The 20797-nt window shown below is 47.2% G+C and overlaps 1 protein-coding gene across 1 annotated transcript; it reads right to left on the reverse strand.

Annotated features, from left to right (window-relative positions):
* LOC128828390 (keratin, type II cytoskeletal 5-like) lies at nucleotides 1–14282 on the reverse strand. The gene is made up of 9 exons (XM_054013048.1): nucleotides 13778–14282; nucleotides 12440–12648; nucleotides 9127–9187; nucleotides 6600–6695; nucleotides 6156–6320; nucleotides 4960–5085; nucleotides 4021–4241; nucleotides 2959–2993; nucleotides 1–1343 (listed from the first exon to the last, which is right to left on the reverse strand). The coding sequence occupies exons 1-9, from the start codon at nucleotides 14240–14242 to the stop codon at nucleotides 1117–1119; spliced, it is 1605 nt and encodes a 534-aa protein (XP_053869023.1). The 5' UTR covers nucleotides 14243–14282; the 3' UTR covers nucleotides 1–1116.
* Nucleotides 14283–20797: the final 6515 nt, after the last annotated feature.

Raw genomic sequence — 20797 nt, forward strand, 5'->3', positions numbered from 1 at the left:
CAAGCATAAAGTAATAGGAACGGTGCTAATGGGGATCATGGTACATAAAAGCTCGGAATCTTCCTCCCCCTTGCGCCCCCCCGTAAAAACACAAGCGGAGAACACAGGCAATGAAATACAGACATTGTTTACATGTGATACAGCTCGTAACGGTCACCAAAGCATAATGTTCACCCTTTAGTTTCTGCGTATTTGTTACTGTGCACATATAAACCATAGATCTTGTGTCATCTCTACTTCATGTTCAAGCTCTCCTGGCTGACAGAGAGGAGCTTGATTCAATTGTGAGGTTTCCACAGGATCTAGAAAACCGTGGCTGGGTTGGTGCTAATGCCCCATTGAATATCGGCGTGAGTTACGAGGACTGAGTAGCGAATCCACTGACTATTAAGCAAGCGGTTGTCTAGTATAGAAGACGAACCAGTGGAAACGAAGACTATATTGTATGATGAAGGGAGTGTGAGAGAAATACCCCAGAGAGAAAGGGGATATGGAGGAGCAAGATGAAATCAGAAATATTAAGACTGCCTCTGACTAGATGTAACACACCTGTTCGCCAAACCCACTGGTGAGAGATATTGCACCTCCCAAGCACTAGGGGGAGAGAGAGGTCTCTGTTGGTGACTAATATGGAGCACAAAGATGGAAACATGACTCACTAGGCAAGCCTGATGTTTATTTAGAGTAAAAACGTTTACATGTAGCCAGTTACACTGATGTAAATCTGGATTTGACATTAGTCCAGATTAACACTGATCCAAGCAAGAACAAGAATAGGATCAAAATCTGTTAATTTCGATGAGCCAAGTTCTGCCGCCCTGGAACTCGTTAACCAGCAGGGCCGATTATTCATTCAGAATTTGCATGAAGCCGTTAAGGCTGGGGTTTGATGCGCTACACCTGTGAGTTAAGCGGTGTGGAGAAAGGGCTTGTCCTCCTAAAGCCAATAATGCCTCACCTACGGGGAATGTGACTCATGCAGCTCTTAAATGGTATTTCATGGGATCTTTTCCTCCCCTGCAAGCCTGTGCCTTGAGATGGTTTGGGCTGTGCTGCCATGAGGAGGCAGTGTCATATTTCTTCAGGCTGGGGTGAATTGAGGGCTTGGTCGGCACTTTAGCTGCGGATGCTCTTTTTGGTGGAGGTGGTTTTTGAGACGATCTTCATGCTGGAGCTGCTTCCCCCTCCGGCGCTGAATCCTCCCACTAGACCCCTCCCGCTGCTGGCGCTGAAGCTGCTTCCTCCAATGCCGTAGCCGAGTCCGGATGCATTTCCCAGCCCGACTCCCAGGCCCATCCCACCCCCAGTGCCGTAGCTACTTCCACCAGCCGAGGTGACCACAGCTGTGAAGCAGAAGAAAGTGGAGGTTTAGATGGCACGGAGCAGCAGCCTGCCAGTCACAGAAGAAAAGGCAAACCTTTTGTTTCAAACGGCTGAAGCTGGGGGGTTTCCACCGGTTCCCTTGGAGATCCTCCCGCTGTCTAGTATATTTCACTACTAGGCAGTTGCCTAATACTCACGCAGAGTCTCTGTTCTCCCCCTGCAGGGGGGCGGATTACTAAATCCCGTTGAAATCAGGCCTTCTAATTTTGCCTTCCCTTAGTTTCCCCTTTGCTCATTTAATTTAACCCTTCTCCTTTCCTGGTCTACAAGTACCTGTCTCTCTGAGATGGACCCATATGCTTCTCCTGCTTTTTTGCCTTACCAGTTGTTGGGCCAAACGATGTAGTACGGCCCCAATTCTTCCCATTTATACTGATTTTACGACTTTGCTAACCTCAGTGGCTCACTGAGAGCAGAATAGGACCCATTTAGGTCTTTCAATCTTTACCCTCCAGACCTTGGGTCTAATTCTAGATTCTTGTTGGTTTGTTGATGTCTTTCTGGTCACAAAATGTGCTCTCGGGGCAAGACCCTTGCATTCCATTCCACTGATAGTAGCCCTTTCTCACACGAGTATTCTCACTGCCTTCCGTAGGCCCAAGGGTGGAAATCACTATTGTTCACGCTCTGACACAGAGGGACTCTGCATCACTTTTGTGGGATTTAGGAGGTTCACGTGCCTCGTGCTTGTCCCTTTGCACAAGAGTGATTTGCACCCCAAATATAGGATGAGACGTTCTCAGGTACAAGACCTGACCTAAGAGAAATATTCGGGGTGCTGCTGTCTCAACAGTGCCATACAGAGCTGCAAAACCCTGAATTCATTACTTATCTGCTACCTTGGATGGTACCAAGTATCAGAGGGGTAGCCGTGTTAGTCTGTATCCACAAAAACAATGAATTCACAAAAACAATTCGTTGTTTTTGTGGATATAGACTAACACGGTTACCGCTCTGATATCTGCTACCATTGCAGCCTCATATAGAATCATAAAAATGTAGGGTGAGAAGGGACTTTGAGAGGTCATCAAGTCCAGCCCCCTGTGCTGAGGTAGGACCAAAGAATATAAAGGTTAGAAGGAACCTCGGGAGGTCATCTAGTCCAACCTGCTGCTCAAAGCAGAACCAACCCCAGACAGATTTTTGCTGTATATCCCTAAATAATTCCCTCAAGGATCAAACTCACAACCTTGGGTTTAAGCAGGTCAATACTCAAACCACTGAGCTATCCCTCCCCCTGGGGGCTGAAACCCTAGACCATGCCTGATGGGGTTTGTCCAACTTGTTCTTCAAAACTTCCAATGACTGGGATTCCACATCCTCCCTTGGAAACCTATTCCAGAGTTTAACTACCCTTATAATTAGAAAGTTTTTCCTAATGTCTAACCTCAATCTCTCTTGCTGCAAATTAAGCCCGTTACATCTTGTCCTACTTTCAGTGGACACGGAGAACAATTGATCGCCATCCCTTTGTGCTCTGCACTATCAGCAAACCCTAGCTCTCCCTAGGAATAACGACTCTCTTTGAGTTGTCATCTCATTGAGCGTCTAGCATTTGGGAGCCAGAATACTTACAGATGTTCACTGCACCAACACCTTCTCCGGCTAGCCTGTTGGGGGGCGGGAAGAAGAAAGGTGTTATTATGATTGTTATAAGCAGTTTGCCCCCCAGGATTGTGGTACTGAGTCATTTAGAAGGCTAAGACATTTAGCACTACAGTAAGACCTGTCTTCCTTGGTAAGTTCAGACACAAACGATACCCATTAACTTGTAGGAAGATCAATACATTCTATGTTTGAAATTTGAAATACAGTTTTAGGACCAGAACCTCAGCTGATGAACCCTAATGTTTCCATCAGTGGAAGATCTGTCCCTAAGTAGTGAAATTCACCACTGGGCAGAGGGCCAGTGCCAAAGACCTATGTAACACCTAAGGATATGTCTACACAGCAAAGAAAAACTTGTGGTCAGCCCATGCCAGCCGACTTGGGGTCACGGGGCTCGGGCTGCAGGCCTATTTCATTGCCTCCTAATCCTAGAGCCCGGGCTCCAGCCCGAACCCAGACGTCTACACATCAACAAAACAGCCCCACAGCCCAAGCCCCATGAACCTGAGTCAACTGGCCAGCCACGGGTGTCTAGTTGCTGTGTAGACATACCCTGAGTGGCTTAAGTGGTGCACATGCAATATTTTTGGCCATCTGATCTGGATTCAATTTCATCCTCTGAGCATCGAATTGTGCCCCACATTCACAGGCCTTAATTAACTCCTCTTCCTGTGGCAGACTGGAGGGCTGCCTTTTAGAGCTGGCTGTTGAGAAATGATGTCTTTTTCCCTGCAAAAAAATTCAACAAAAACGACCCCTTTCCCCATTTTCTCAAAAAATGTCTCTGAGACTCTTCAGGGTTTTGCTTACTTCATCCCCAGACCAATCTTCCTCCCCTCGACTCCCCCGCCCCACTGAATTTTTTTGGCGTTTTCAGTGGGAATGTGAAAATATTTCCTTTTCGGCAATTGAAATTTTTGGACTTTGGGGTTGGTTTTTTTTGCAAAAATTTAAACCGAGAAGCCATTTTCTGTCCAAAAATGTTTTAAGGCATTTTTTTCAGCCAGCTGTAATGTATATACTACCCACCTGCTCTCCTCTCCTTCCAGCAGTTTCCTGTAGGTGGCGATCTCGATATCCAGTGCCAGCTTGACGTTCATCAGCTCCTGGTACTCCCGCAGCTGACGCGCCATGTCTGCCTTGGCCTTCTGCAGGGCTTCCTCCAGCTCGGCCAGTTTTGCCTGGGCATCTTTAAGGGCTAGTTCGCCGCGCTGCTCGGCATCGGCAATGGCTGTCTGCAGACTGGCGCACTGCGAAGGTAGGAAATGCGTACGGTGAATGAATCCCATTGGGAGCACGTGTGAATTTGCAATCTACCAGCCTGATCACTTCAGTGGGACCAATCAGGGATGGCAAGAATGCTTGCAAGCTTGTGGCCTGTATTGTTGAACTGTGTGTATGTATCTCTCGACTCAGTATGAAACTCAAGGTTAAAGAGATTGGCCCAGATCTCCATTTGGTGCCTTTAAGCCACCGCTGCACTCCCTAGATCTCTAGGCTTGACACCCCCTCCAGTGCCTGCCCCCTAGAACAATCTCAGGACTGTGTAACTTATTTTGTTTTGTAACACCCCTCGGGACCATCATCATAATAATCCTTACCTCTTATATTGTGCTTTTTCCTCAGTAGTTCTCAAAGCCCTTTACACAGGAGGTGAGTGCTATTATCCCCATTTTACAGAAGGGGAAACTGAAGCAGAAAGGTGATATGACTTGCCCAAGGTCACCTGCAGGCCAGTGGCAGAGTCAGGATTTGAACCCATCTCTCCTGAGTCCCAGGCCAGCAACCCACAGTGCCCGTTATTGCTGGAGGACAGCATGCTCCAGCCATCACCTCTCACACCCCTGGTAGCATGGAGCTGCTGCTAAGGCAGTCCTGGATTCCTAGGAGGGATTCCAGTCCTGAAATTCTGAGATCCCTCCTTCCCCTCCGCCCACGTCCCAGAATGTAACCATCACGCAGACGTGCCTGCTTCTTCACATTGTCAATTTCAGAGCGGAGCCTCTGAATCATGCGGTTCATCTCAGAGATCTCGATCTTGGTGTTCCGCAGGTCGTCCCCATGTCTGCCAGCGGTCAGCTGCAGCTCCTCATACTGTGATAGACAGGGGGGATAGAGGTGGCAGAGTCAGACATGGAGAGAAGGGTGAAATCGGCATCATAGGGGATCACAGCGAGCCACTGGAAACTATTGAAGGGAACCGATTTCTTCCACCTCTTCCTTTGAGTGAAGCTACACTGACGCTCGGAGCTAGGGGTGTGATTCCCAGCTTGCATAGACATACTTGCGCTAGCTTGCATTGAGCTGGTGTGCTAAAAATAGGAGTGTTGTTGGGGTCACAAGGGCAGTGGCAATGGTGGCCCGGGCTAGCTGCCCCGAGTATATACCCACAGGTTCCAGGTGGGTTAGTATGTCTACATGAGCTGGGCATCACAGCCCAGGCCCAAATGTAGATATATCCTAAAATTCAGTTCTTGCTTAGAAACTGTAACGCATTTCACCATTCCCCTGTCCCAGTAAGAAATTCAAGGTCCATATGGCAAGGAGGTGAAATGGGTTTCTAAGGGTGTATCTACACTATGGGTGTAGTTTCCAGCTTAGGTAGACATACCCGCTCTAGCTCTGATCAAGTTAGCATACTAAAAATATCCGTATAAGGGTGACAGTGTGAAAGGCAGGATGCGACAGCCTCCGTCTGTACATCGCCATGTGAAACCCTAGCTCTGTTCTTGGGGCGTCCTTTTCCATCCCGCAAAAACTTTTGAGCTGAAAAACAACCATTACAGAATTGTCCTGAATTGGGGCAAAAAGTCAAAATTTCAAAATCTTTCACCCCCAAATGCCCCCCCTCCGTTGTGTTTTGGGTCAGCTTCGATGAATTCAATGTTACGTTTCCATTTTGACCCCCTTTTAAATTATTTTTAAGCAATAAAATAACCTACATTTGAAACAAGAAGTCATTTCAAAATCAAAATGTGTTCTGAAAAGGTTGAAACTTTCCCCTCCGATTCTTTTTTTAAAAATGTTGTCTGGATCGATAACAAGTCTGCGGAAATTTTCGCTTTGGTTGAAACTACACTTTTCCGCAGAAAACTGGTTTGACGAACACCAAACCTAGTGATGAATATCATAGTCCAAACTCTCAGAACTCCAGTGCCACTCACCTTGGTTTGGTACCAAGATTCTGCCTCAGCTCGGCTCCTATTAGCAATATCCTCGTACTGAGCTTTGACCTCTGCGATGATGCCGTCCAGGTCCAGGTTTCGGCTGTTGTCCATTGAAAGGACGACAGAAGTGTCAGAGATTTGCGACTGCAAATGAGCTAATTCCTGGAAATCAAAGAAAAATGACACTGGGGGTCTGGATCTCGCCTCCTCTCCTGTTTTGAGTCTTCTTCACAGAAACGTTGCATGGTAAAACACCAACATAAAGGGAACCACGGCCCTATAAACACCACGCATGGCTATGAGCATGTATTTCTGAGTGGTTTGATTGTGTGTGTGTGTGTGTGTGTGTGTGTGTGTGTGTGTGTGTGTGTGTGTGTGTGTGTGTGAAAAATGGCATTATCTTTGCCCCAGGAGACTTGGGAAAATTAGAACAGTTCTTACTGCTTCATAGAGAGCTCTCAGGAAGTTGACCTCGTCAGTCAGGGCGTCCACTTTAGCCTCCAGCTCCACCTTGTTCATGTAGGCAATGTCCACATCCTGAAAACATAGGAACAGAGATGGTCTAGCCAAACGCCGCACAGCTGTTTGCCCCGATGAGGGCCAGCAGGGCTTTAACACAAACTGCCGGAGAACAACCCAGATGTATGGGCGTTCTGATCTCTGTGGCTTTTGGAGGAAAAAGCTTTCGGTGGACAAAATGTTGAGCGGCTCTAAACAGTCTCTTTCCCCACAGCCCCAGGCCCCATAAAAGAGCTTCCCTGTAGCTACTGAATGGAATTTCCAAAGCAATCCGAGGGAGTTAGACACCCAAATCCCATTGGCGCTGGGCACTGAATTCCCTTACGCACCTTTGGCTATCGCCCCCTGGATTGTTCAGGACCTCAGGGATTTACACGGCTGCCGTTACCAAGGCTACGGCGCACCTCACAGTCTTTTAATGTAGTTAGCCTCACAGGGTCCCTATGAGATGGGGAAGCGCTATCCCCATTTCACAGCTGGAAAAGTGAGGCACAGAGCCACTAAGGCCTGAAGGCACAAAAGGAGTTAGCCCTTGTGATGCGCAGATGACTCTGACTCTTTGAAGGTGCGTCTACACTGCATCCTGCTTTTGGTGGCACTTAGAGTACGTACACTCCACATCCCATCTCCCCCTGCACAGGTATAAATTGCAGGGTAGGTGGTGAGGTCCTGCTTAGGTGCGGAAAGACACGCCTGAGCCCTGTAGGTATGTGCACAGGTATGTCCCCTACAGGTTCTCTACCTGCCCAAGTAGGGCCTCCCCCGTCTACATGGCTGTTTTTAGCAGTGTAGTAGCCTGCAGCTGCCGCCCCATTGCTGGAGCCTTTCCCCACCGCAGGGAAAGACTCTGGCAGCTCCCTGGTGCTGAGTCTTTCCTGCGGTTTCCCCCCGCCAGAGCCTTTCACTGACACACCCAGCTTTACGCCCCGGTGTGGATGCAGCCTGCTCTTCGCTGCGGCGTGTAGCTACAGGTCCCCAATATACCGCCGCAAGTGGTGTTCAGCGTAGATGTCGACATGAGAGAGAGAGAAAGAGCGAACGAGTTCATGCACAAGCAGGAGGTTGACTTTAGCCTGGTGGGTAGAGGACTCACCTGGGAGGTGGGTGCCCCAGGAGCCAGTTCCCCTGCTCCCAGGAGAGAGTAAGGGAGCCCTAGGTCAGAATATCCTGTAACTCAGTGGTTAGGGCACTCACCTGAGAGGCAGCAATTCCCTCTTCAAATCACTTCTCCCCGTCAGCTGAGGGAGGACCTGAATTGGGGGTCTCCCACATCCCTTAACCAGTGGGCTAAAAGCTAGGAGGGAGGTTTCCCTTCCAGCTGTTTTGTGTGAACTAGAGGAGGCCTATCGCATCGGGCCCTGTACGTGACTTAGGGCGGCCGAATGCCTGTCGTCCCCTGGTCTGTGAATCGCTCTAGGTCTTAGGCGGGAGATAGGCTCCGGGGCGGCCAGCTGGAGTGAGCCGTGCTCTCGCTCAACAGCAGAAACATCGGTTCGGTTTCACCGCAAACGTTTCAGCGCCAAGTGAGTTTCAGCGCTTACGGGGCTTGGCGGGAGTCGTCCCCAAACTGGTCCTTAGGCATCTAACTCCTTTTGCGCATTCGGGCCTAGGTGACTTCCCCAAGAAACAGAGCAGGGAATTGAAGCTGGGTCTCCCAGCTCCTAGGTTAACTTCTAGCCATTGCTGGACCGGGGCTGTGTGTGATGGGGAGTGCATGGCTGGCTGGATGGGAGGGGGTAAATGCTCTAAATATGCATGGAGAGATGGGGGTAGTGTCAATCTGAGAAGTGGCAGAACAGCCAGGGTAGGGTTAACAGCTGGGGCTGATTCAGTGTCCCTTGGGAGCTGGTCCCCTGGGCTTTGGGTCAGGCCCTAGGAGAGGAAGTTCTGGTGCTGTTGGCTGATCCAGAGGCACATCATTATCCTGGCTGGATGGCAGAAGGAGAGGCAGACCGCTCCGCCAGCTTTGCCTAAAAGAAGGGTTCCAGTGAGGATGGCGGGGGGAGCGCTGCACCTTTTGATCTCTCAGGGTTGAAAGGGTAAAACAAATATAAATGATTTATAGAAGATTAGGACTGGAAGAGACCTCAGGAGGTCGTCTAGTCCAACCCCCTGCTCAAAGCAGGACCAACCCCAACTAAATCATCCCAGCCAGGGCTTTGTCAAGCTGGGCCTTAAAAACCTCTAAGGATGGAGATTCCACCACCTCCCTAGGGAACCCATTTTAGTGCTTCACCACCCTCCTAGTGAAATAGTGTTTCCTAATATCCAACCTAGACCTCCCCCACCACAACTTGAGACCATTGCTCCTTGTTCTGTCATCTGCCACCAGTGAGAACAGCCGAGCTCCATCCTCTTTGGAACCCCCCTTTCAGGTAATTGAAGGCGGCTATCAAAGATTCCTTTTTAAAAATAAGTCCCCTGTTCCTTTTTCATCAAGATCACTTACCTTCTTGAGCACCACAAACTCATTCTCTGCAGCCGTGCGCTTGTTGATCTCATCTTCGTACCTGGGCGGGAAGAAGGGGAGACAGGAGCCTTGTTACTGTTGGTGTAAGTATAACCATTTAGTATCCACTGCCCATCCTCTGCGAGCCCTTGCCACAAGTTTTTCCTTGCATATCCTGGGCTGTTGTTACTAATGGCCAAGATATTTACAGTGGCTATCCATGAAATTGACAGAGCCGGTTCTGAGAGACCATTTACCAGCTGGGAACAGGCCTCCTGGGACATCAGAAGGAGCAGGAGGATGATGTTGTGTATCTTCTGCCTGTATTGTGGCAGGCGTATAGGACCAGCCTAGTTGCAAATACAGTACCCTGGGGCCAGACAATGGAAGGATGTCATCAGAGAACCTGCAAGCCCTTCATTAAAGGCATGTTTTATCCTCTTCTAATTTTCCATCCTGCATGAAAGAAGTCTTGTAATCCCTGTAACTTTTCTCAGGCTGGAAGGGGTGGGAGGAGCCCTGGTTGAGCTCATCCGTGCCACACCTGCGTTAGTCAGCAGGGGCCGGATTCTGCACTGATGCCTGTCGTCCTGTTGACTTCAGTGGAGCCGCAAATGCAGGGGGTTTGAGGGCAGACTCTGGCCCAATGCATGACTCTGGTACATGAAGAATCCAGAGTCTGAGTCCAGGATTTGGTAGGACATAGCGGTACCACTGAGCACTTGCAGGAGTATAAAGGCTAACAGTAAACACGGACGGCTGCCCAGCCCGCCATAAGTTAATTCATTGGGGGGAGATTAAGAGCTACAATTTAAAGAGAGATTTTGTGCAGCTAATAAAACAAGTCAGGCAGGCCTGACTCTTCATGGATTTCAGACGCCCCCGCCTCGGGAATACAACGCCCATTAGATGGCGTTATGACTGAACAATGTTGCAGCCTGCATAGGTTTCTATGTATCGCAGGGTACGGCCACACTACCCGCCGGATCGGCGGGTAGCGATCGATCTATCGGGGATCGATTTATCGCATCTCGTCTAGACGTGATAAATTGATCCCCGAACGCGCTCCCCGTCGACTCCGGAACTCCACCAGGGCGAGAGGCGGAAGCGGAGTCGACGGGAGAGCCGTGGCCGTCGATCCCACACCGTGAGGATGGGAGATAAGTCGATCTAAGATACGTCGACTTCAGCTACGCTATTCTCGTAGCTGAAGTTGCATATCTTAGATCGATCCCCCCTCCCCAGTGTAGACCAGGCCTTAGCTGCTACACAAGGAAAATTTGTTCAGCACGTGCCTATTTTTTGTAAAAGCCAAACTGAGTATGTATTTCTTGTTGTGGACAAATTTGTTAAAAAAAAGTCAACTGAACAACGCCCCCCAAAACCCACTAAAATAAAAATCGACAAGGAGAGCAATCATCTCCCATGCTCCTTTCAACTCCCCACCTCCACGTACACCCATGAAACAAGCCACAGCCTTTTCTTGTTAGCCAGAGATTCTGGGGGATAATTTCAGGATAGGGGCTCCAAAGTCAGCCCTATTCAGCAGAGCACTTATGCACATGCTTTCCTCAGAGACGACCCGTGCCTGCTGAGAGTGGGGGAGTGAGGGCAGCCGGCTTCAGCTGTGTTACTGAGCATGCTCAGTCCATGTGAGCATGCTCAGTCTTCCTAAATGGGGCCAGAGTGAACCCTTTGGACTGTGCGGTCCATCCCTGGAAACGGATCCCGAGATTCATAGATTTCAAGGCCTGAAGGGATCATTGTGATGGTTAAGTTCAACTTTCTGAGTCACACAAACCATAGAATTTCACACAGTAATTCCTGCATTGACCCCAGCAGACTTCATAATGAACGCAAGAACCCTCCTTAAATGAACTAACGTCCATCACTTCTGCTCTGTTGCAGACAGTATCTACTCTAGACCAGTGGTTCTCAAACTTATTTGATTGCTCTCCCCTTCTTTATATCTGTAGTATTTTATGTTTTTCGCCTTCCTCCGCAGCATGGGGCAGGGATCTCTAGCAGGAGGGTCTCCGCTGATTGAAGTCACTTAAAACAGGATTGGGGACTCCAACAGCAGAGTCCAGGGAAGGGGTAGGGACGGTTTTATGGCCTGCAGCATGCAGGGGGTCAGACCAGATGATCATAATGGTCCCTTCTGACCTTAAGTCTATGAGTCTATGAGTCTATGAGTCTATGTCCCCTCCACCCTTGAGAGCAGAGAGTGCCTGGTGCCCAGCTCTGAAGGCAGCGCTGCTGTCAGTAGGAGCACAGAAGTAAGGGTGGCATGGAACATACAACTGTATGAACACATCCGCTCTTTATGCCCTGACCAACCCACAAAAAAATGTGTGATTTTTCCACAATATAAGTAGACCCCTATTCATTGCTATGGGTAAATGTCAAGTATCAGGGGGTAGCCGTGTTAGTCTGTATCGACAAAAACAACAAGGAGTCTGGTGGCACCTTAAAGACTAACAGATTGATTTGGGCATAAGCTTTCGTGGGTAAAAACCTCACTTCTTCGGATGCATGGGTAAAATATGTGCAGTAAGTTCCACCACCACCCCGAATACTTTCAGCACACACCTCCCCCAAAGGGGCCCACCCCTCAGTTTGAGAACCTCTGCTCTAGACATCACTTCCTACAATTTCCTGCTACCATTGCACCTTTACTGGTGATAACTGGTGACAGCTCTAATACAGACCAGCCACCTGCTTTTTAACCATCGTGCCATCTAATCCTAGTGGCATGACACGGTGAGTTGAAACACTGGTGCTCTGTCTGAACTAGTGCTCCTCCCATCGCTACCTCCAGGCATGCTGCAGTAGAGGTGGGAAATTGACTAGCATAGGCTAGAGGGACTAGATTGCAGAAAGTGCATCTTATTATTACGAACAACAGTCCATTCCAAGTTCCAGCCCCTAGTTTTTCTGGGTTTAGATCCACAATTTTTAGCTCTATGTTCACTGATTCCCATTACAAAAGATGCCTGAGAGCTGCATGTCCAAGGTACGACTGGAACACAATAAAGAAGGGATCAGATGGACACCCCCTGCTAACCACTGAAATACTAATGGCGAAATCCTGGCTCTGCTGAAATCAATAGCAAAACTCACATTGACTAAGGGCCAGATTTTCAAAAGAACTTAGCTCCCAGATAGTCACTGAGTGACGTAATGATGCCGGTATAAGTTTGTAGTGCAGACTTTTGTTTTTTGGTACGACACCAATGGGTGTGGCATAAGAATTTGAGTACAACAGCATAGCATTGCGTAGCAGAATATAATTCCTTCCAGTTTTGCTTACCTGATCCTGAAATCTTCTACGGTGTCCTGCATGTTCTTCAGCTCTCCATCCAGCCGAAATCTTTCACCTCCAAGAGCTTCTAGCTGCCTCCTCAAATTATTGATGTAAGCCTCAAACATGGGTTCAATATTGCTTTTCGCGGTTTTTTGCTCCTGCAACAGGCACCATTTGGTCTCCAGCACCTTATTCTGCTGCTCCAGGAACCGGACCTGAATCCCATCAGACAAAATACCGAAGCATTTGAAGTAGCCTCATCAGCTTACCAGAAAAAAAGACAAAACCTCAGCCACGCTTCCTATGAACTAGACTTGAAGGTCTTCTGGTCCGGGACTTTGTCTTACGTGCATTATGGCTTTAAATGGGCATGTACATCTAATACACAACCACACAAGTCAGAAAAACGGGGGCTAATAGTCAATTGTTTCTATCTGTCTAGATAAATGTGTGTATATTGTTGTGCCAGTAGAGAGACAAGGTGGGTGAGATAATATCTTTTATTGGACCAACTTATGTCAGTGACAAAGACAATCTACACCGAGCTCTATTGTCACCTGAAGAAGAGCTCTGCATAAGCTCAAAAGCTTGTCTCTCTCATCAACAGAAGTTGGGCCAATAAAAGATATTACCTCACCTATCTTGTCTCTCTAATATCCTGGGACTGACACAGCTACAACAACACTGTAGCATCAGGAAACATTTTACATTTTAAGCTCTTGGGACTGCGTCCTTATCTTCCTTTACATCTCATTCACATTTTTGGGTGCTTAATAAATAATAAATATGCTATTTTAGGTGGGACTTAAAAGCGAGGCACTACAATTTATTTTAAACTTCATGTTCAATCAATAGTCTTATGCAAATTGTTAGACAATGTATTTTTTTTGCAAGAAAAGAGGCTCAGAGAGATGCACAGCCATGCAAATGTATAATGGAAATGGACCAGCCCTGGCACAAAATCTATTTGCCTGCTTTCTCCAAGATGGTAATGCTATTTTAACTTGTCTGTTTTAAAGAACAAAATTATTTTCCCCAGCTAAGTGTGTGAGTAGAAAATTTCAAGAATCTAGCACTTCCTATGCAAATGCTACAGAAATCTGAGAGACGGGATGATGAAGGATCGAAATCCATATTTCATGGCTGGCCAGAACCTTGTAGCAGGTGGAACTAATGCCCTGGACCTGACCAGGATGCAGAGTGAAAACCCAGATATGAACTGACTGAAGATTTTGTCACTCCTAATGGAGAACAATATGAATCATAGAACATTTAACATATCTTGACTAGCCAATAGCGAGAATGCCAGGAGAGGCTTCACGGATGAAGCTGATCATGCCTTACCTTGTCGATGAAGGACGCAAATTTATTGTTGAGGGTCTTGATCTGCTCCTTCTCCTCCTTCCGCACCTTCTGGATGGTGTGGTCGATCTCCAGGTTGAGGGGCGCCAGGAGGTTCTGGTTGACAGTGACTTCATGGATGCCACCAGCGCCGGGTGCGAATCCACCACCAAACCCATATCCAGCTCCGCCAATCCTATACCCAGCCCCACCGTAACCTAACCCATAACCATATCCAGATCTAACAGCGCGATAGCCTCCGCTAACGGAAATTCTTTTGCTTCCACCTAGACCATGGAAGCTCCTGCTGCCAAAACCACCGCCACAGACCCTTCCCAGGCCTCCGCCACCTCCCCGGGAAACAGAGATGGAGCTGAAGCTGGTTCGGCTACCTGGGATAACGGCGGAGGAGGCACTAAAATTCCTAGTGGCTCCACCTGACCTAATGCTGATGGTTTTCTGAGCCATGGCTTCCGATCGTAAGGTGTGAGGAGCGGTTGGGATGAGATGCAAAGGAGGAGAGAGATTCTTCTGTGCTCGGGTCTGGAGTGTTCCCCCTTTTTATCTGTTTGAAGAGGTGGGCTTGGTCACAGACGGTCTCAGATCATTTGGCTGAATTAATCTGTTTGGTATGCCTGGCAGTGGCCCATCTTTCCCAACCCGCTAATCACTGGGCTGACCTGGAACATAATATCCTGGCAACCTATAAACTCATAAAGCTGACCAGAATTTTCCAACCTGTACTTTTCAGAGCAGAGATTATTTAAAAAAAAAAATTCCAAGGGCTCCCTCAGGGTTTGCTTTTAACTCTGCACAAACAGCCTTTCATTTTCCAAGCTGAGGGGAATTAAGTAGGAAAGTTATAGCTGCTGAGACAGCACCATTGGTATTTTTTGCTTCAGAACAGACCTGCTTGGCCACCCTTCTGCTTCCAGGGATGACTGTCTTTGTCCAGTCCTTAGGCACAACTACCACCATGATCAAAGTGTGTCGTGCCTGAGTAGGGTCAGATGAATGGTGTTCTTAAGTTTTGAAAGAGGAGTTGTTAATAATGCTCAGATTCTGACCCCGTTTACGCCTGGGAGTAAATCTGAAGCAACTCCAATGAATTCAAGAGCTCGTAGTTTCGGAGATTTTTAAGGGCCAACGGAACAACTGCGATAGTGGATCACAAGCTAAACGTGAGTCAACAGTGTAACACTGTTGCAAAAAAAGAAAACCTCATTCTGGGATGTATTAGCAGGAGTGTTGTAAGCAAGACACGAAAAGTAATTCTCCTGCTCTACTCCGTGCTGATTAGGCCTCAACTGGAGTATTGTGTCCAGTTCTGGGCGCCACATTTCAGGAAAGATGTGGACAAATTGGAGAAAGTCCAGAGAAGAGCAACAAAAATGATTAAAGGTCTAAAAAGCATGACCTCTGAGAGAAGACTGAAAGAATTGGGTTTGTTTAGTCTGAAGAAGAGAAGACTGAGAGGGGACATGATAACAGTTTTCAAGTACATAAAATGTTGTTACAAAGAGGAGGGAGAAAAATTGTTCTTCTTAACCTCTGAGGATAGAACAAGAAACAATGGGCTTAAATTGCAGCAAGAGTGGTTTAAGTTGGACAGTAGGAAAAACTTCCTGTCAGGATGGTTAAGCACTGGAATAAATTGCCTAGGGAGGTTGTGGAATCTCCATCATTGGGGATTTTTAAGAGCAGGTTGGACAAACGCTTGTCAGGGATGGTCTGATAATACTTAGTCCTGTCTTGAGTGTAGGAGACTGGACTAGATGACCTCTTGAGGTCCCTTCCAGTTCTACGATTCTATGATAATCTAGGCTGACATCCTGCATAACTCAGGCCGTAGAACTTCATTCAACAATTTTGTTCATAAGATCTCTTGGAATGATATTGCACAAGCGTTCCCCAACTACTATCAGAGCACAGATGTCACAGCCTTGTCCAATAAAGACAAATATGCCAGCAAATATCCAAGTGCATTGAGGTGAAAAGGCATCTTAAGCCTTTAAAGAAGCAAGGACCCTGGCTTCCCACACACACTTCAATTCTCCTTAGTAGGAACTTCTACTCCTCTTAATTACGGTGCACTTAATTGGAATGTCTATATTTCAGGGAAATCTCTCAAGGAACCAATTTGGCTTGTTTAGGTCTCCATAAAGCTTCATAATCTAAATAATAATGACCGTGGACAGGAGCGGCACCAGGGTTTTTGGCGCCCTAGGTGGGGGTCCTTCTGCGCTCCCGGTCGTTGTCGGCAATTCTGCAGCGGGGGGGTCCTTCCGCGCTCCGGGTCTTCGGCGGCAATTCTGCGGCGGGTCCTGGAGCGAGTGAAGGACCCGCTGCAGAATTGCCGTCAAAGACCCGGAGCGCAGAAGGACCCCCCCACCGCCGAATTGCCACCAAGGGCAGCAAAATGCCACCTCCCCAAATCCTGGTGCCCTAGGCGACCACCTAGGTCGCCTGAATGGAAGCGCTGGCCCTGACCGTGGATATGCCAGGAGGGAATTGTCATACATTCTGCTTAATGGCTTTCTCCAGTTCGGCTAGTTTTGCCCAGGCATCTTTAAAAGATAGTTTGCATTTTGCATCAATTATATTTAGAAGGGGGATGATAAGAGGCACTGATATTATGCTTATTTTTCAGAGGAGCCAGATGAAGGACAGAGAGTTTGCAGCTTGTTCAAGATCTCGCAGCCAGAGCTGGGGAACAAACCCTAGATCACCTGACACCAAGCCACATGTGTAATTCACTGAGTCTTGCTGCCAGCCAATAACTGGTATTTAACTAGGTTTTAAATAAGTGGGAAATTCTGAGTTCCTGGGTTTTCGTTAAGGGCCGAATCTTGGCGTTTGGGCCGTGATTTTAAGTCGCAACAGAATTTGGCCCTCCATTGCCAAACAAAGAAGAAATACGACTGAGAAACAGGGAGTATTATTTCAGTTCTTGCCCTTTAATTCAGGCCAGCATGTTATTTCCTTTTAATTTGGGGGATTAAATATACCTCTTTAAATGGTGTCTTCTCTTAGGCCTGGTCTACACTAGCTGAAGTCGATGCGGTGAGTTGACTGCTGCCGCTCTCCCGTCTCTCGCCGGTGGAGAACAGGAGTCAACGGGAGAGCGCTCGGGGGTCGATTTATCGCGTCTAGACTAGATGCGATAAATCAACCCCTGCTGGATTGATCGCTGCCCGCCGATCCGGCGGGTAGTATAGACGTACCCTTAGGCCCTGATTCTGCAAAACACTTAAAAACATGCTTAGCTTTAAGCATATGCTTAAGCCCTATTGAGTGACTTAAGCGCATATTTAAGTGTTTGAATGAATCAGGGCCTTAACCAGGACAGTCCCCATGACCAACATAATCTGCTAGGGTGTCCCGGATGTAAAATCATTTTTTAATAGGGGCTTGATGCGCGAATTTCTGGGTGAAATTCTTTGGCCTGCATTACGCCTAGGTGACCAGAATGCTCCCTTTGAGTTTTAAAATCTTGGATTCTATGAACATATCACAGAGTCTCCATCAGGGGACTCTCTTCTTCCTTTGCAAGAGGCTGAACTTGGTGTTTTAATAGGTCTTTTCCATTTCTAATTACTATGAAGTTAGTGAATTACATTTTTACTAACCCCTCCAGCTACTGTAGCTACACGATGGGGTGAACCATAAAATCTGTTTGCACGAGGCAACTAGATTTATATCCCTGTGTTTCTCATGGCATAAAATCTGTAAAGATGATACTATTTTGAAAACTGAAGCAATGAAGCTGAGATGTTGACAGACTCTGCAAAGCCACAGTGTAAAACTCTAGACAGATATTTTCTCCAGCTGATTGAAAATATCAGCCTCTTCTATTCCAAGCATCTAAGGGATTTTGGTGACTGGTTCTCACTAGTTTAAATGGGAACCGAACCCCCCAAATCCCCTTGTAAAATCTCCACCAGAATATTTAAATCAATGACGTAAGTTTATGTGGCTCATTGACATTAATCCTGAATGTTGGTTATCGACATTCGATGCATTGGAATGAAAATTCCATTGCCTAACTGGGCTGCCTTCTTGTGGGAATGTAATTAGTCAACAGAGCTGTTTGTGTTATTTGATTTGCAAAAAAGGATTCCTATTTCTCTATTTGCAACGTGTTCAAAAATGCAGTGGTTGAAAAATCGGTAAGAGACTAAGCGGAGTTATTTCTACCAACAGCTAGGTCATCTCGATATACAGATAACGTTTTCTGGCCAAAATGTACTTTAAACTCTGAGATATAAATTTAGCTCCAGTAGCATACTAGCTTGTCTTTGCAATGTGGCCTGGTAGATAGCACCCTGAACAGAGACTCAGGGGACCTCCGTTCTATTTCTGGCCCACTGTGTGACTTTTGGCAACTATCTTTGTCTTCCTGTGCCTCAGTTTCCCCATCTGAAAAACAGGGATGGTGATCCTGCCTGCCTTTGTATAGTGCTTTAAGGCCTACTGATGAAAAAGCACTGCATAAGGACTAGGTGTTGTTATTATCTTACTGAGATAATTATTTTTGACACAAGGTTCCTTTTCCCATTCTTTAAAAATAATTATTAAAAGCAGAGTTAAATATTCCAAGGGAGTCAAGCTTTTGGAATTTGGCAATTAACAGCACATGGGCCTCCTTTCTCTTGTACTGCGTGTGCCAGTCAGTTTTCTCACTGAGTAGGTTTCTCATTTCATTTTGTGCCCTCCCCAAATTATAAAATAAGTTTCCCACTGCCAGTTCCTCCCATTCATCCCCAGCTGCTCTTCCAACGTGTATTGGCTGACACTTATTTCTGTCTCAGGGCTAGATCATGTCTCTCCCTGTGGAAAAACCCATGGGAGAGGGAAACGTCTGTTGGAGACTCTTCTTATTCTTCTCCTCAAACAAAGGGGAGGGATTCAGGCTCACAGAGGGTGGAATTAGGGTTGGTCAAAAAATTTCAAAATGGCTCAGCGTCAGGGAAAGATTGCAGTGCCTCATGGGAGATATAGTCCGGCGAGCAGGGCCCATATAGGAGAAAGGGGGCATGAGTGGTTTGGAACCACAACTCCCATGAGGCACCACAATGGCTCTAGTGGACATAGAGATTAATGTTGACCTGACTGGAAACTAAATGTTTTGATTGAAAAATGTTGAACGGAAATGTTTTTGAATTGAAATGCTTTCGGAACTTTTAGTTCCATGAAACATTCCTACATTTGGACTATTGGGGCATGAGAACAAATGTGGAAATGGCAGAATTTCCCGCAGGATGGTAATTCTCTTTGTCTGACCATTCTCGTTGACAGAGGAAGAGCACAAGACCTTGAAGGGAATTTAAATCGCACGTGGGCCTTTTGCTGGGCCTTTGCACATGGGTGAATGTCAATCAGATAGAGCAGGGTGCACATGCCTCCCTGATTCTTCACCCAAAGTTGCAAACCACTGGAGAATAAACGTTTTTGAATCTGATTCACTAAAAAAAAAATAACCAAAACGTGGAGCATGGCCATGCTGAGTTGAAATTCACCAGGAAAACAGTCGGTTATTTTCATTCCCCTGCAATTAGTTTCCGATTGTGCTGTGGTATGCCCAGCTGCCTCTGTCACAGGGCGTTTTCTCAGACCGCGTGGCATTGTGCGCCCCGCGGGCGAGATCTTCGAAAGAGCTCAGGGCTAAAATTTCAAGGGCTCAGCGCCAACAGGGCCAGATTTGCAAAAGAGCTGAGCACCCAGAAGGTCTATGGTGACACTGATGGAGAGATTTTAAAAGCTCTTTTGAAAATCTGGCCTTACGTTTTTTCAGACCTGTGAGAACCAATTGGGGGTGGGGGAGAGGGCGAAGCTGCATTGGCAGAAGGTGAAATGAAGACAAAGATTAAATATCTGTATCACCCTGACACCTCACCCTTTGCTGGCAAATCAAGCCTTTCCGCTTCCAACTACTTAATACCCAATGAGAGGAATCCTAAACAAACTGAAGTCAGTAGCAAAATTCCCTTGACTTCAATGGGGTCAAGATTTTACCCAACATCTGGACGGATTTGGAGATCACTCGAGGTAGCGCCAGTGCTAATAGAGATTTGTACCTTAGCTAAACCAAGCAAAGCCTTCCAGGGCTCAAAATCTTGGGAGGCAGGCCAGTCCTCGCCCACAGACAACCTGCCAACCTTAAGCATATTCTCACCAGCAACCACGCACCGCACCATAACAACTCTAACTCAGGAACCAACCCATGCAACAAACCTCGATGCCAACTCTGCCCGCATATCTACACCAGCAACACCATCACAGGACCTAACCAGATCAGCTACAACATCACCGGCTCATTCACCTGCACGTCCACCAATGTTATATATGCCATCATATGCCAGCAATGCCCCTCTGCTATGTACATTAGCCAAACTGGATAGTCACTACACAAGAGGATAAATGGACACAAGTCAGATATCAGGAATGGCAATATACAAAAACCTGTAGGAGAACACTTCAACCTCCCTGGCCACACAATAGCAGATGTTAAGGTAGCCATCTTACAGCAAAAAAACTTCAGGACCAGACTCCAAAGAGAAACGGCTGAGCTCCAGTTCATTTGCAAATTTGACACCATCAGATCAGGATTAAACAAAGACTGTGAATGGCTATCCAACTACAGAAGCAGTTTCTCCTCCCTTGGTGTTCACACCTCAACTGCTAGCAGAGCACCTCACCCTCCCTGATTGAACTAACATCGTTATCTCCACACTGATTTATACCTGCCTCTGGAGATTTCCATTACTTGCATCTGAAGAAGTGAGGTTCTTACCCACGAAATCTTATGCTCCCAGTACTTCTGTTAGTTTCAAAGGTGCCACAGGACCCTCTGTTGCCTTCCAGGGCTGGGAACTCACTTTCACACCAAAAGAACTCAACGTTCTTTTTCCTGTCAAATTCGTAGTATTCCTCCACACCCAACGGTTTGAAGGAAATCACCCTCCGTTACATTGGCGCTGCTCCCCGGGGGGGGGTGTCTCCTTTGTTAACCTGCTTCAGGTG

The sequence above is a fragment of the Malaclemys terrapin genome, chromosome 23 (assembly GCF_027887155.1).
Source record: "Malaclemys terrapin pileata isolate rMalTer1 chromosome 23, rMalTer1.hap1, whole genome shotgun sequence".
Lineage (NCBI taxonomy): Eukaryota > Metazoa > Chordata > Testudines > Emydidae > Malaclemys > Malaclemys terrapin.

Excerpts from the sequence above, each read along its gene's own strand:
- LOC128828390 (XM_054013048.1), bottom strand. The coding sequence starts at position 14,242 with ATGGCTCAGAAAACCATCAGCATTAGGTCAGGTGGAGCCACTAGGAAT. Across the intron at positions 6,696-9,126 it reads AGTTTGTGGTGCTCAAGAAG|GATGTGGACATTGCCTACAT; the intron begins GTAAGTGATCTT and ends CTATGTTTTCAG. Across the intron at positions 6,321-6,599 it reads TGAGAGCTCTCTATGAAGCA|GAATTAGCTCATTTGCAGTC; the intron begins GTAAGAACTGTT and ends TTTGATTTCCAG.